Source organism: Nematolebias whitei, chromosome 2 (assembly GCF_014905685.2).
Source record: "Nematolebias whitei isolate Nwh7 chromosome 2, NemWhi1, whole genome shotgun sequence".
NCBI classification, from domain to species: Eukaryota; Metazoa; Chordata; class Actinopteri; order Cyprinodontiformes; family Rivulidae; genus Nematolebias; species Nematolebias whitei.
The window spans coordinates 4,419,504-4,432,002 of NC_056499.1; the positions used below are offsets into that span (position 1 = coordinate 4,419,504).

General features: G+C 40.0%; 1 protein-coding gene across 1 annotated transcript in view; it reads right to left on the reverse strand.

Moving 5' to 3' along the window:
- The window catches only part of galnt18b (UDP-N-acetyl-alpha-D-galactosamine:polypeptide N-acetylgalactosaminyltransferase 18b), a 149,402-nt gene extending 144,056 nt beyond the window's left edge, over positions 1–5,346 (reverse strand). Inside the window, exon 1 of the mRNA XM_037692780.1 lies at positions 5,080–5,346. Coding sequence (XP_037548708.1) covers positions 5,080–5,317 — 238 coding nt within the window. The 5' untranslated portion in view covers positions 5,318–5,346. The remainder of the gene's footprint in view (positions 1–5,079) is intronic.
- Between the last annotated feature and the right edge of the window lie 7,153 nt (positions 5,347–12,499).

Sequence of the window (12,499 nt, forward strand, 5' to 3'; positions counted from 1 at the left end):
TATTATTATTATTATTATTATTATTATTATTATTATTATTATTATTATTATTATTATTAATAATATTAACCACCACTATCTAAGGAAACACTTTACTACAAGTCAAAAACCTCACAGTATTTCATTCACACAGCTGCAAAAAAAAAATATATATATATATATATATATATTCAGTCAATGCTGGCCAAAGTCAGAAAATAGCTTTTTGAAAATAAAATGACTTTTTTTTTTTTAAATACAAGTTTATAAAACTAAAAACAAATGACTATAGATGGAAATATTTTGTATTAAAGATACAAAATATAAAACTGTTTATTTATATTTAATGAGCTATTTTGTCTGTTGGAGCCAAATTACATTAAGATAAATTCTGTACCATTTGTCTTTTCCACAGTAATGACGTAAAACAATTTTATTTTTTAAGTATTTTGAGATTATATTTTTACCAAGCCAGCACACTACCATTTACATAAATTCATAATTTGCATGACTAATAATGAACTAATGACTTTTAAATTAAACATTACCTGCATAAAATGGTGTCACAGTACAAGTACCTATTTTCACATTAACGCACCACCACCAACAAAAATCCACTCTGTGTCTAATCATCTTGGGTGAAGACACTTGGACCGACTTGTAATTCGCTTCAGACATTAAACAATCCTGTTCGTCTGAAATGGCACCTCTGGGACCTCTCTCAGGGAATCCACACAGTAAGGTGCTCTCCTCAAAAAGACACCCCCTTGAGGACTTTATCCGTTTGCATCATTAATGGAAGCGCAGGGGTAATGTAACAGCCAGCCTCCGTCGGCATGATGGGGAAATAAGACTTTGTACTGTTCTGCTCACAGGAGGGACTAAGACAAGTCTGGAGTTCACCAACAGTTCATTATTCACAGTTTTGGTCGCTACAGTTAAAACAGCAGGTTTTTATTTTATATTTTATTTAAGAAATAAACAGCACTGTCTGGACCAGTCACCTACACGTCTGGTGCAGGAGGATAAAAATGATTACAAACTGAAATAGAAGCATTGTGACACTTTTCAGAACTTCCTGTATGAACAGGAAGTGTGCAAATATCTCCAAGTGTTAAAAATGACAAGGAGGTTATTGTAGTAAAGAAACATGGCTACTGAAGTTCATGCACTGAGCTTCTTTCATGAACTTCATAAAACCTTTAAAGATTTCCTTTAAATATAGAAATAATGCACTGACTCTTAATTATGTAGTTGGAGCTACAGCAGCAGCACCAGGGTGGGGGAGGGAAAGTAGGACCACCTCACATCCAGTCATTCTGTTCTGGAGTCACACGAAGGCTGGAGCTCATCAGTCAACAGGTGAAAGACGGAGGACGCTCCAGGGAAGATACCAGTCCTTCACAGAGCCAGCACGAAACACAAGAGACGAACAACTCACTCCTCAAGTATCAATAAATAATGTGCATGTTTTTCTTTTTTCAAACTAGAATGAAAAGACAATTCCTGCAGGAAACCCATGAATGCACTGAGAGCAGAAAGTTCAAGATGGCTGACGCTGGAGCAAGAAACGCTGTTGCTTTGAGCTCTGACAACTGTCTGATCTGATGTGGGTGGAAAAGGTGAAACACCCACACCTCCCCCCACCCTCATTCGCTCCACCCTGGATCCCTGAGCAAAGCCCTTAACCACCACCTGCTCCCTAAACAGGTCTCTCTTGAAAATGAGTTCTCGTGGCTCAATGAGACTACCTGGATAAATAAAGGGTAAATTATTATTATTTTTTTTAAATCCTTCCATCCATCATCTTTACCAGCTTCTTCCTTTTCGGATCACTGGTGCCCATATAGTCATATAGTGACTGTACGAGAGACGGGGGACACCCTGGTCTCCAGTCCATCACAGGGACACATGGAGACAAATGAGACAAACAACCATCCACCTCTCATTCACACCTAGGGACAATTTAGAGTTACCAAACAGCCTAACATGCATGTTTTTAGTCTGTGGGAGGAAACCGGAGTACCTGGAGAAAACCCACGCATGCACGGAGAGAACATACAAACTCCACCCAGAAAGGCCCCCCAGCCAGGATTCGATCCGACTGTCTTCTCGCCGAGAAGCGGCAGCTCAACCAACTGCGCCACCGTGCCGCCTCTGTTTCAGTAACATCAAAATTTGTTGAAGTGGAAGAACAAGGATTAAAATATTTAAATGCATTAATCTACAAAACAAGACAATCAAAGCACTTTAACCAAAAAAAAAAAAAAAATCAGCATTAATTTAAACTTTTTAAATCTGTTGCAAAATAAAAAAAAGACTTGCAGCTGAAAATTTCCCCCAAGGTTTGAGTTCTGCCATTCAAAGCTAAGTGCAACACCCCCCGCCCCCCCCTTTAAAAAAATAAAAACAGCTCTCATGTTGGGCTTGTTGAAACCTGCTCAGGCCAACTCTCCAATAAATTTTCCACAAATCTCCCCAAAAAAGTTCAGACAGTTTGCACGCGGTTGCAGCTTTGTCCCGGTAACACCCCGCCCAACGTCGACACAAAGTGGAATATTTCAGTCTCACCCAGAGTGAGAAGCTGATCCCAACAAAGAGGCACAACTGCTCTCTGCAGTGAGTCCGCCTGCAGAGAGCGTTTCACTCTCGCATGCAGCAGTGCTCCGTGTAGTGGGAGCTCGTGTCGGCCTCCGTTGCTCCAAAACAAAGCACATGAATAGTCCACAAGGAAGCAGCAAGTCACAAAAATCTAAAACTGAAACTGAATTAGTCAGAATTTACTATTTCTACACTTCTTTGACATCACGATACTGGAATAGAATGTAGAAATGTCAAATGTCGGCCTATTCACTTACGTTAATTTGAAGATGCTGTCTGCCACTTACAGACCGATATCATGAGTCTCCATCAGCAGCAAATGCATTCAGAGCAATTATGTGGTAAGTCCAAGCAACGCGGCTCTCACTTAATGCAGCTGGTTATTTTCTTGCAGAGGCTTTCATTGTTGCAAATGTACACTGCTTTTATGCTGCTTCCCTTTTTCATTTAAACATTAAACGTGTTTTTCCTACTGGGGCATAGAAACAAGTTCACAGGCTGAAAAAAAGAGCAGACTCTGCAAGGACTTGTGCATGAGACCTGAAAACAATGTTTGCATGATGTTTTTTCAAAGCTAATATCACAACAAATGTCCTAGTTTTGAGTACACTCGTGCTTTTGTGATGATCCTAGAAAACTGATGTTTTTACAGGATGCAAGTTGGAGCTATCGGAGAGGACTGGGGACACAGCAATCCTTGATCTGATCTGATCCGATGATAAAAAGCCACCTACTGGCACTTCTAAAAAATGTTAATTAACCTGACACCTTCTGTTTGCTTACTCCATGCAAAGTTTTATAGAAGGTTATGGAAAGGACAATTTCTTGGCTCAGGTAAAGTAGCTTTCTAAATATCGTTCAATAATTAGTTTGCCTCAGAGAAACTTTTGGACATAGAGGGGTGCGTTGTTTCCCTGATCTCCGTCTTGTCTGTTGAGCTGAGATAAACTGCTGGCTCGGCAACAGCTGCTGCAGATATGAAGTGAACCCTAAAATTGTTAAAACATCCAATAAATTATGTTGTGTACTTGAAAAGGTTACTGAAAACAAGGCACTTCTTTGACCTGTCACTTTTTTCTGCACCAATAAACAGCAAACATTGCAAACTTCCCAGCATACTCCTCTTTTTCTCTCCAAAAGTTATTTTTATTACCTTGGGAGAATATAAACTTCTGGCTCAAGGACAAACTGTATAAATTTTTATCCCATGTGGGAGCTCTGTCTGGACTGAATTGGAAATAACTAAATAAAAAAAAAAGGTCTTTCAGAGTCTTTTTTTTTTTGGTTCGCTTGAATGGACTAAATCTCAAAAACCTATTTTATTATATCTCTATGCCCAATGTCCCCTGATTTGTCTGGAAACAGGTATTTTCTTTACTGTTTTATGTTTTATCACTCTTGTGTGTTGGGTTTAATAAGATTGTGTGCATTTTGCAAAAAGAGGAAACACATTTTATTTAGTTGAAGGCAAGATGAAAAATCAGTGAAAGAGTGACTCTGTGCACCATGCAGATTTTTCTGGCACTAATCTAGCATGAAATGGTCTTTTCTGTCAGAGTAATAGAAGACGCTGAAACCTGTATTTTAGAGGTAAGTCACTGGGGGCACCTCCACAAAGCTCCACCCGGCCGATGCCTATTGGTGCCCAGCTGAAATGGAGACCTGCCTCCAGGAGGAATGTTTACCCAAGCCTAGCACAGAGCCTTATTGCTCAAAGAAGCATGATCTCCCTCTTCCCCTCTCTCTCTTGTACCAGCTCTGTGCCATTTCACATGAGAACCTGCACAAAATGAGCCTCCACTCACCCGCGATGACAAGAATAGCTCTTTTAAAGACACAGTGATGGAGAGAAATTAACAGTGTGTGATGAAGCGGAAAGTGTAACTGCACCAGAGAGAAGGAACGGGAGCAAAAAGGATTCCTGACATTCCTGAAAGGACGAGCACAAAAGCAAGATGTGAGAAGCGACGATGAGTTGTTTTACTGTTGCTGTAAGAATAAATCACATCAATTCAAATGCAGCTGATTAAAAAAAAAACCTGAGGAAAGAGAACATATTCTGCAAGTTTCTCTCGTGCATACTGCTGCTTCTGTAAACCAATGAAGTAACCTGATATGCAGCTGTGGCAGTTTCCAAGTGCAGGCACTAGTTTCTGTTCAAATAGATGCATGGTGATGTGTCTAACTCACAGGCTTTTTAACATGTTTTTAATACATGCATCTAAAACCAAAAAATACTGAGGTTTAAGTAATAAAAGATGAAACATCCACAATGCTCTAACTTTTCCTCTCAAGCAGTTTTTGTATTGCAGCATCATTTAAGGTCACTCTCAGTGAATTAAGCCTTTAAGGTGTTTTTGCTGCAGCCTCATCCGTGACAATGGAAGTTCTTTTTGTCTAAATGAAACCACAAGTCACTTGGTGTAAAAACCTACATCCTGTAAACATTTCAGTAATGTCCAACTCTCCGTCGCAGCAGCAGCAGCGCGGTTCTCCTACCTTGGATGTGCTGGTTCACCACGGTCTCCAGCCGGTCCAGCCGCTCCATGATCCGGAGCGTGTCTCCTCTCTTGTCCCCCTCCAACTTAGTCTCCGGTAAAGGCATCGGGACCTTGATGTAAATGTTGGCGATGTAGTTAGTGACCCATCCGACGTAGAGCAGGCAAATGATGTTGGTCATGCCGCTCAGGATCACGCATGTGGACACCAAAGTTTTGGTTCTTCTGGTGCAAGCCATGCCGACATCCCTGCATGTGCAGAACAGCCTGGAGAACCACCCGCAAAAAGAAAAAGGAAAAAACAAACGGCAACAAAAATACAAGTTATTTCCAGACGCGGTGTAACATCCGGAGCGCAGAAGTTTAGAAGTGCCGCGGGGTTTGGATTAAAAATAAATAAAAAAATCCACGATCCTAAAAGACAGATATCTACAGGTGAAGGTCTCCCCCGCCGCTCCGTGGCAAATCAGCTCAGCGGCATGTGAGGGTGGAGGAAACAGGAGGGACCCGGAGCATCCTGCTGCAGCCGGAGGGAGGGATGAGGAGGAGGACTGACAGCCGCTCCGCTGCGCGCTGACGCACGGCTCCGATCCAAAGCTCTGCGAACACTTCCAGCTCTGACGTTTAACACCTCACCAGAGTTCAGCCTTCAGAGCCCGGCGGACACTTCCGACACGTGTCATCATCTGCTCCATTCATGAAAACCTGAAAATAAATGAATTAGATCTTGTTTTATTCCAGTGGTTGTAAAAATCAAGGCACGACACCGACACAAAGAGATCCCACGTGACCAATCAAGGTGTTCCGAGGTCGCGTGCCGTACACTGGACGCAGGGAAGAGGTCGCTGCTGTTGTTCTGGAGAAGAGAACAAAGCGCAGCAGACTGAGTGAGGATGACCTCAACCTTTAAGACAAGTCGTGTCCTTTTGGCCTCAGAGGTGATGTGAGCATTAAATAACACGAAGCTGGAGCCAAAATATCTTCTGCTCGTTCTTATAATAACGTGAATCATCTGCAAGTGCGCAACGTGTTCAGAGGATCACAGTTAAAGAAATAGTCCAGACTCTTTGAAATGGAGTTCTAAGGAATGGTTATGAGTAAATAAATATCTTACCTGTTGCAGATAACTCTTCGAACAGCCTCTGATTTGAGAAAGTTTAATTTGGCTGTAACAAAAGTTGTCTGTAAAAAAAAAAAGTCTGTAAAATGTTATAGTGGTTAATGCAAACACTAAATCTTGTCAGTTTTTTAGTAACACAAATGTACGTTTTTTTTTTTTTTTTTTTTTTTAAGCTCACACGATAACATCAGCTACTTGTACCACATTAGGTGCAATGTGGAGCAGGAATGAATAATCAGAATAGTCATATAATGTGCAATTGACACTATGTAAAGGTTTACAGCATTTGCACCAGCCACTATAAAAAATAAATTAAAAAAACTTGTTTTTAGCTATAACCCAATTTGGGCTGTCGGGAGCTTATCAGGTCAATCAGAACTAATTTAAAACCAAATATCTTCCAAAATAAGGTTGATCAAAGAGCCATCTACAACAGGTTACATATTGTTGTTTAACACCTTTTCACAAAGTCCTTCTTCCAAGAAATTTGAACTATCTCAGCTGCATTCTTTGGTATAGCTCTTGTTGGTCAACACATCCCCAAAACACATGAAAATATTGAGTTTGGATGATTGAATCAAGATTTTGATTGTTTCTGTGACAAAATTTGTCATCAAGGTTTGACAGCATGCCCTATTATAGTTTTACTCCAGATGAATATTTACTAATAACATTTTTTTTTTCATCCAATCTGCACGACAGCTCCAACACAGCAAGACGCCGGAGTGAAATAAATGAATCCAGTTAAAACATTTAAATGCAATATCACATATTTTCATGGATCTGTGTAAGAAAAAGCTTCAACGTTGAAGAATCACTGTTGAAGGAGACAGAACTGCTGACAAATGCTCTTGTTTGCTGTATTATCCACAGCCGTCGTCTTATAACATAATGAATCTGAAATAATCTCTTTATTTGGTAGAGCTGTTGTGCACTGCAGCTACAGAAGATGGTGGAGAGAACAGGATGAGCAAATTAAACTGATCACTGGGGAGATGCTGCTGGTTGCAAAACAAAATGCTTTATTATTTTCAAGCTCTGCCCAAAACTATTGTTTATTGTTAACAAGATATAAACAGAAACATAAAAAAACAACAGCAAAACAAGTATTTTGTTCAAATGGAACCCATAACTGTGTTCATGTTGCTCAAACGGCACCGTGAGCAGCCAGGTTAGATCATTTCCACTTTCTATTTTTATTTTTTATTTTTGCTTGTTTTGATGAACAGATGTCTCATTATCTTTATATTTTTATTCTGGTAGTTATGGAGAATTGCTGTTATATACATAAGCAGATTTGTATTTATTTATTTTTTTAATTAAACACGTGAAGAAAATTAGTTTATTTGTTGTTAAGGTCATCTTCTTCTCTGCCTCTCGCTCAATACGAATGTTTCTGCTCTCTGTGTGTCTTGGAGCTCCTGGTACACTCCCGAATGAAAAATGTTATTATGGATCCGGTGAGCTGGACTTTCAGTGCAATCACCAAAATCTTTTCAACAAAACGACAGAGACCCCTCTTGTCCGGCTGAGATTCACGCTGCGGGGTACATCAGAGATCAACTGATGTGTCTCTCAGTTCTGTCTCAGGAGGACGTTGAAGATCGGGCGGGGCTCTGTTTTATCAACTTTGAAGAAGACATCGGCAGCAGTTTCAGCCATGGCAAAGCTTCCGAGTTTGTGTGAAGGTTTGGTACGTGCTATGAGGACTCAAAATCAGCTGATTAAGATGGAGACAATTTATGAGAATCGCAGGCTACCTGTGGCTTATGAGACTTGCCAGCGTGTTGGGAATGACCTTGAGGAAGGCTCATAAGATAGATCTTTTGAGTGAAATACCCATAAATCTGGCCGTTTTGGACCAGGAAAGTTCCAGCAGGACTCGAGGCTGACGAGAAATAAACAGTCTGCCTGAAGAAAATCAACAATTGTGGCTTATCTGAATCCGACTCCCCCATTTCACCACTTGCTCTTGCCGAGGTCGGACACTTTTCCCCTCCCTTCCCCTCCTTCTCCGCTTTGCTTTGCTGCTCTGTCTGTCTGTGAAACTGCTTCTGAGCCTCTTGCATGTCTTCCAAACCATAATTATGGACTTGATTTGATCAGTTGGTCCCTCAACACAATTGATAAGATTTCTTCGAAGAGAAGACAGGCTTTAGGCGAGCCGAATTGCCCTGTTGGCACGCACACAGCTGGATATCTCATCAACTTGGAAGACTTGATGATGTGTCTATCTTTGCTGCCATTTGTGGATTTTAAGGACGCATATTTAATTCAATTTACGATAACTGGTTCCTGCTTTTTGGATTTGGCTGGTTGCTGGTTTTATCTACAATCAAGGAAGTCGACGGCAGCAAATTGGGACCCCATCACACTGCTTGCTTTTATGATGGCTTGGTTCGTGCCTCGAGTACCCAGACTCAAATGCTTTGAGCAGAATGGATCAGATCTTGGGGATTTTACTCAGGCACGTTCCATCAGTGTGGCCATGTAACTTGGACATTTCTGAACCGTTTGGACCAACACAGACTTAAAGTAGATGTCATTAAGTTCTGCCTGTCCCCAGAACAACTGTTTTTTCGCCTCCAATTCCTACATGTGTCCAGTTTCACTTCTTTTCGTCTGTCTAAACAGATATCACTTGTAAATGAGTCTTCTAGGCTCAGTGTGACTTATCTGTCTAAATAAAGGTTGAATGAAAAAAAATGGCCTCAGATACGAGCCGACTATCAAATTTTTCTTGGAACATGAATAACTAGGGAAAAAGCTTTGTCCATTGCAACTTCTGTGCAGGTTTATCAGAACTGCCAGCTGAACAAAATCTTATCAGGACTATGGCCTATTTGAAAATGCTCATGGAGAAATCTCACCGTCTTGCTGTCAAACACATATGTAATGTGTTTTAAATGTGCTGCTGGTAGAGATTTTGATGTCTCAAATCGTGTCCTGAGAGTACAAGATGTGAAGAGATCATTTTTGTAATTTGTAACTCCACTACCCATCCTTATGGTTCTTACCCTTTTACTATCTAAAAATTATTCTGATAAAGAATAAGGGGCCGCGCTATTATAGCAGCAGCAACGTGCACTCCGCCCATCTTTCGGACGACTGTACGAACATAATTTCACTGTATCCCGGTACAATGATAATAAAGCTTATTGTGATTCTGATTCTGTCCTTTGTGAAGTCAGTTTTGTGTCCTTATAGTTATTATCACATGATTTTGTACGTTTTGTTTTCTATTGACCTTTTTAAAGGGTAGTTTTCAGCAGATAATGGACCTCGTTTCATTCACGTTAAAAATGAACAAAATGTCCCTTTTCTTTGTTGTTTTGCCACATGACTCAGTGCAGGAGTCAGCTGCAGATTCATCTCAGTGAACAGTGCTGCCACGCTGCAAAAAGGTCATTTTCTGTTGTTGTTTGCAGAATTTGAAGAAGTTTTCCATTTACTAGTTACACGCATGTGATGAAAAAGCAGTTTTGATCTTTTCTTCTCATTTCCAGTTGTCTTAACTCGGTGATCTTTCTTGAAAAATCAATATGCTGTTAATAGTTTTTGTTTGCTCATGGAAAAAATGTCCTTGATTGGATCGTGTCTGTAATGTTTAACTTTTACATCCTTAAAGTTTAAAATACATTATTTATTTTGTTTGCAGGGCTGAATTCATAAATTTGCATCTTGGGGCTGCAACTGACAAGTTGTCAGTTAAGCCCTTTTTTTTTTTTTAGAAGCGAGATACTTGATGACATTTTGTTAAAGTGACAGAGTTCAGTCAGTCACATTTTGGGTCATTTCTCAGTAAATATTTTTGTTCAAGCCGTAACTGGGAATATTTTTAAAGAAAATGGGAAGAAATGTTATGTGAATATGTTGTTCATAGTAGAATATCCCTAAATAAGTTGAGCTAAAATAAAAATTCAACAAATGACCCTTGTGTAGTTTTAACTCTCTAAAAACTTCAAGTCATTTTGACAAACCAGTTGGTATACAAAACACTTAATGGGTATTAAACTGGATGAAAGCCACTGAAAATATGTCATGTTAATATTTACTCCTGAATGAAAAACTTCATACCTGCAAGGTGGATTGTTGCTGTTTTTCCAGCTGCTCCTTCCTGTTGCCAGTGAATTAACTTTTATGAAAGTGTTCATTGTTTTATGCCAAATGCTCTTCCTGATGCAACCTTGGCTCAAACTCACAACCTCAGGATTACAAGACCTTGGCACTGACTGCCAAGCTACCGCAGCCTACGTCTGCAAGGCGGGAACAGTTTCCTGCTGACATGTTTTTAACATTATTGTTGTTTGCACTATTATTAAAAACTGCAAATGTTCCTGTTGTTTCTCACTACCCTCCTACCCACCAACTAGGCTCTGACTACCATCTGCACAGGCTCAGAGATGTAACAAGGGTGTTTTTGCATCAAAATACCATCTTGGTTTTACAAAAATCACAGCAAGATGGGGAGAAAGCAGCTCAACCATTGACTGAAATATTTTGTAAGAGTTTCAGAACTGGGGAAACAGGAAGTTCATGAACGACACCAAACATAAATCATTTTAAATTATACAAATAAACCACACAAGTCAAATGCTGTGACAAAAGTGTATAAGAAGCTGGAATGATTCTTAATTTTCTCAAAAACTAACATAAATAAGAAGTTAACTAATAAAATAGTTTATCAGAACAGTAAATGGTGTAAGAGGAGCTCCTTCAACCTTAAGTAAAGCCCAAGCATTAAAAAAATCTTCCACAAAAGCAAAAGTTGAATATACAAAAGAGCATAAAAGCAAACAGAAAAGATTACGAAGGGTAAAAAATACATTACAGCGGTCCCCAACATCCTACTCTGATAAAACCCTGACTCTTTAGTTGATGTGTCAGTTGATACGTTTATTCTTTAAATCTAACCAGTTTCCAGTGTTTTAAAATGTTCATTACTGATGTGATAATTGATTCTATTCATTCAACCTTTATTTCTACAGGTTAGTTTCCTTCAGCCACAAGGACTCGTTTACAAGAGAGACCTGTTTTAAACAAAGAACAGATGAGATACAGTCTGGGCTTAATTTGTTGCTGGATCCTGCCGGAACAAGATCCAGGAACTCTTATTTTGACAGGGTGTGTTCTGGTAACTGTTGGTTTGGATCTGGTAACTCTCAGGCTTACTAATAATAAATGTATGGAAAAACAATTGACTGCCTTGACCAAATAAAATCTATATTGGATATGTAAACTGAAAATGATTACATAAACACTCATTTTAAACACAACAAGCTTCCTAATATCACACCAGACCTGTCGCTTCGCATTTCCTTTTCTACTCTAAAAAATAATCTCCACCTCTAAAAGTTCAAAGTCATAGGCAATTTTATAAAAAAAAAAAAAAAAAAAAAACACAAAAATATAATTAAATGTTTTGGACTGTGCATAAGTTCCTGCACTTTTGTGAACAATCTGATGTGTGAATCACTGCAGGAGTTATCTGAACTTTCACTGAACTGTAAAAAAAAGAGATTACGATCTCGGCTCCTAAAGCTCTTTGTCCTGCAGTCAGAGTATTTGAAGCGATGTTGGAGCAACCAGGACGCTTCTCTGGATTGAGCAAGAGGATTGAGAGCAACTCTTTTCCAAGCAGTGACAAAGCATTAAATATTAGGCAGTTTTTTCTACATTACACTCTGTTCACTCACCACAATCAGCATCCATGCTGTTCACCTGTTACCTGCCCTATTTAAGTTCTCACTCCCTCTCCACCAGATTATTATACCTCTCATGGTCCCTGATATCCAGCCTTCTCGTTCCTATTCACGTTTCATGCCTGACCATCAAGTCTTGTTATTTGGTTTACGACCTCACTCCTGCTTCTTGGATTTATCTCTCTGCCTGCCGCTCCTCCGCTTCCTCTCTACCCATCTGACCCTGGTAACAACTACTCTATTTTCATTCATTCAACCTTTATTTAGACAGGTGAATCCCATTGAGCCTCGAGGACTCAACAATACTTTTTTGCTCTCTGAATTTTGGGATTTCGGATTTCCCTTCTGGATTTGTTCTCTGACCTCTTCCTCCCCATGTAAGACCCCCGCCTGTGTTAATGGACCTGGTTCTTCTGATCTCCCCTCCGATCTCACTCTCCTGGGCTCTGCCCTGCAGCTGCACTTCTTTGAGTGAGGTGACATCATCATGTCCTAGTCCTTCAGGTGGACCCCACCCCTCCCGTCTGTGAAGGTGTCTCTCTCTCCCTCCTGCCTGTGAGGTCCTGTAACTTCAGTTGGACCCTGACTTTTCCAGCAGC